Source organism: Anoplophora glabripennis, unplaced genomic scaffold (genome assembly GCF_000390285.2).
Source record: "Anoplophora glabripennis isolate ALB-LARVAE unplaced genomic scaffold, Agla_2.0 scaffold2161, whole genome shotgun sequence".
Classification (NCBI taxonomy): domain Eukaryota; kingdom Metazoa; phylum Arthropoda; class Insecta; order Coleoptera; family Cerambycidae; genus Anoplophora; species Anoplophora glabripennis.
The window spans coordinates 15,685-18,021 of NW_019418244.1; the positions used below are offsets into that span (position 1 = coordinate 15,685).

The 2,337-nt window shown below is 28.4% G+C and overlaps 1 protein-coding gene across 1 annotated transcript in view; it reads right to left on the reverse strand.

Annotated features, from left to right (window-relative positions):
- LOC108916437 (putative pre-mRNA-splicing factor ATP-dependent RNA helicase DHX16) overlaps nucleotides 1-2,315 on the reverse strand; it is a gene marked incomplete at its 3' end in the record, with an annotated part of 17,498 nt that extends 15,183 nt beyond the window's left edge. The window contains exon 1 of the mRNA XM_018722692.1: nucleotides 1,853-2,315. Within this exon, the coding sequence (XP_018578208.1) occupies nucleotides 1,853-2,205 (353 nt within the window). The remainder of the gene's footprint in view (nucleotides 1-1,852) is intronic.
- Nucleotides 2,316-2,337: the final 22 nt, after the last annotated feature.

Genomic DNA, 2,337 nt, shown 5'->3' on the forward strand with positions numbered 1-2,337 from the left:
CCTACATATTTTCAGAATAATCGCAAAAAAACGATTTAAAATTTTAACTTTCAACACCCTGTATTTCCGAAACTATCAACTTTCGGATAAGGCATGTTTGCGCCAATGGTCACCATTTCACGTGTAGTATATTCAGCTTTCAACTTTCCCATTGTTAAGAATCACCCTGTATAGTAAGAAAAGCACTAACTCCAGTTTTTGTGAAAAATGGTATTTTAATGCCATCTTGCAGCTAATAATTAAACCCGTGTCTTAGAAAAGTATGTAACTCGGCATATTAATTTACGCGAGTAATACTTTGACAAATGCAAATCACGTGTAAGTATATTCCCTTCTAGAAGAATAGAAAAACCGCGTAACTCCCAGTATTTATATGTTATCCAGAGATGTATGTTGTGTTTGATAAGACTATTTCTATTATAATAGATAAGTAGATACTTATATTTGTTCGAAATGTTTGTGTTAACATTTGAATCTGTTTTCTTAAGTTTAGTATGTGCAAATTATGGGTTTAACATTTATTTCAATAGTAAATTCATAACAATTTGGAGATAAGCGTTTTTCAAACTTAGATTTTTATGTTTATATTAAATATATGCCAATTTCTACTAATAATCTGCCGGTTTTTCTGAACAAGTTATAAGTTTTTTAGTAATTATTTGTGCTTAATGGGAACAACGCGCGACGTTCACAATTATCCATACAAAAATTTAAAAAAAATAATTTTTATACCTCACCAAGTATTTTTCATATGAACCACCTAACTCCATAATATCTTCTTCATACGAAAATCGCGCAACTCCAATTAAAAGTCCCAAATATATAAAAAAAATATATTTAAAATTTAGAATTGTATTCTCGGCATTATATTTCAACATAATAATATTACGCGCTTTTCTTACTAAGCCGATATGTGTGTATATGTACATACTTTTTTTCATTTTTTTCTTTCTCTTGTTGAATTAATCGATTATATTTAAATATTAAACTTAGTTATATTTTGAAATGAAAATTTTGAATCTAAATATTCAGTCTCTGGTACCTAAAATTACACAAGGGACTTTGTCCAAAATTACGCATATGATATAGTAGTCATAACTCAATCCTGGTTAACTCCTACTGTGTAATACCTGTATGATAAAATAGTACTTAGGCACAATGTACATATTTGAGACACTAGATCTAATATGAAGCTTCATCCCCCTAAACACACAACATCTATGTTTAAAAGATCTTTTAGTTATTGTATCTACAATATTTATAATTTAATTCCAGACAATACGAAAAATATGGAGAAACGACCTTTTAAGAAGCTTCTAAAAAAAATTAATATTGTCAGGTGAATTTAAAAGTACTAACTTCTAAATAGGCTGATCTACTATATTTAATCTATTTAATTTAATCTATTATTAGTAAATATTGTTTAGTAAGTAAATAAATTTAACCCTCGAGGGAGAGGGTACCAATGGTAAGTGTAAGAATGGAAGCTTGCATTCTTAATGTAGGTGACCAAATTTCGCAATTAAATTCATCCAAGTATTAAATTTTATAATTGTTAGAATTGGACTGATGTGTTGTACTGTATTAATAAAGACGTTTATTATTATTATTTGACAAATCATTAGGGCAATAATCTCTAATTATTGATTACACATATAGGGTGTCCAGAAATAAGTACCAAAATTCTAACCATATATTTAACTCATCAAAAGCAACTTATATTTGGTACACCCTAGCCTTACAGTACATATGTTTCTCATTTGGATTATTAATAAAAAAGCAATACATATCAGGTATGTGTTCAAGAAAGTCACATTTTAATAATTCAACCAATAATTTAGAAAAAACTTACATTTCTTCCTCAAATAAATATTCATCATCTGCAATATCAGCTTCTAATTCAGCAAGTTTATCATCTTTTCGTTTCTCTAAATATTTACGTCTAGATTGAATTCTAAGTTTAGGAATAATTTTTTCTCTGTCAGCATTTTCCAGTTTAAGTCTTTTTGCAGCTTCTTCATAAGCACGCCTATCAGATGCTTGAACAATATTTCTAGTTCTTTCCTCATCTCGTTTCTTCAGACGATTAGCAAATTCGTCTCTTTCCCTGAGGTCTTTTTGTCTGGCTTCTTCAGCACTATCTATACTAGCTGAATCTGATTCAGATTCATAGATTTTACGAGATTTCTTAGATCTACTCATCATTACAAAAGTAATTAGACACTAGGATATCTATATTTTACTGTACTACTAATCTAATACTTTAATTTTAAATGTCTGCTATTTACAGGGATATACATATTTATATAATTGAATTATGTATAATTTATTTAAATA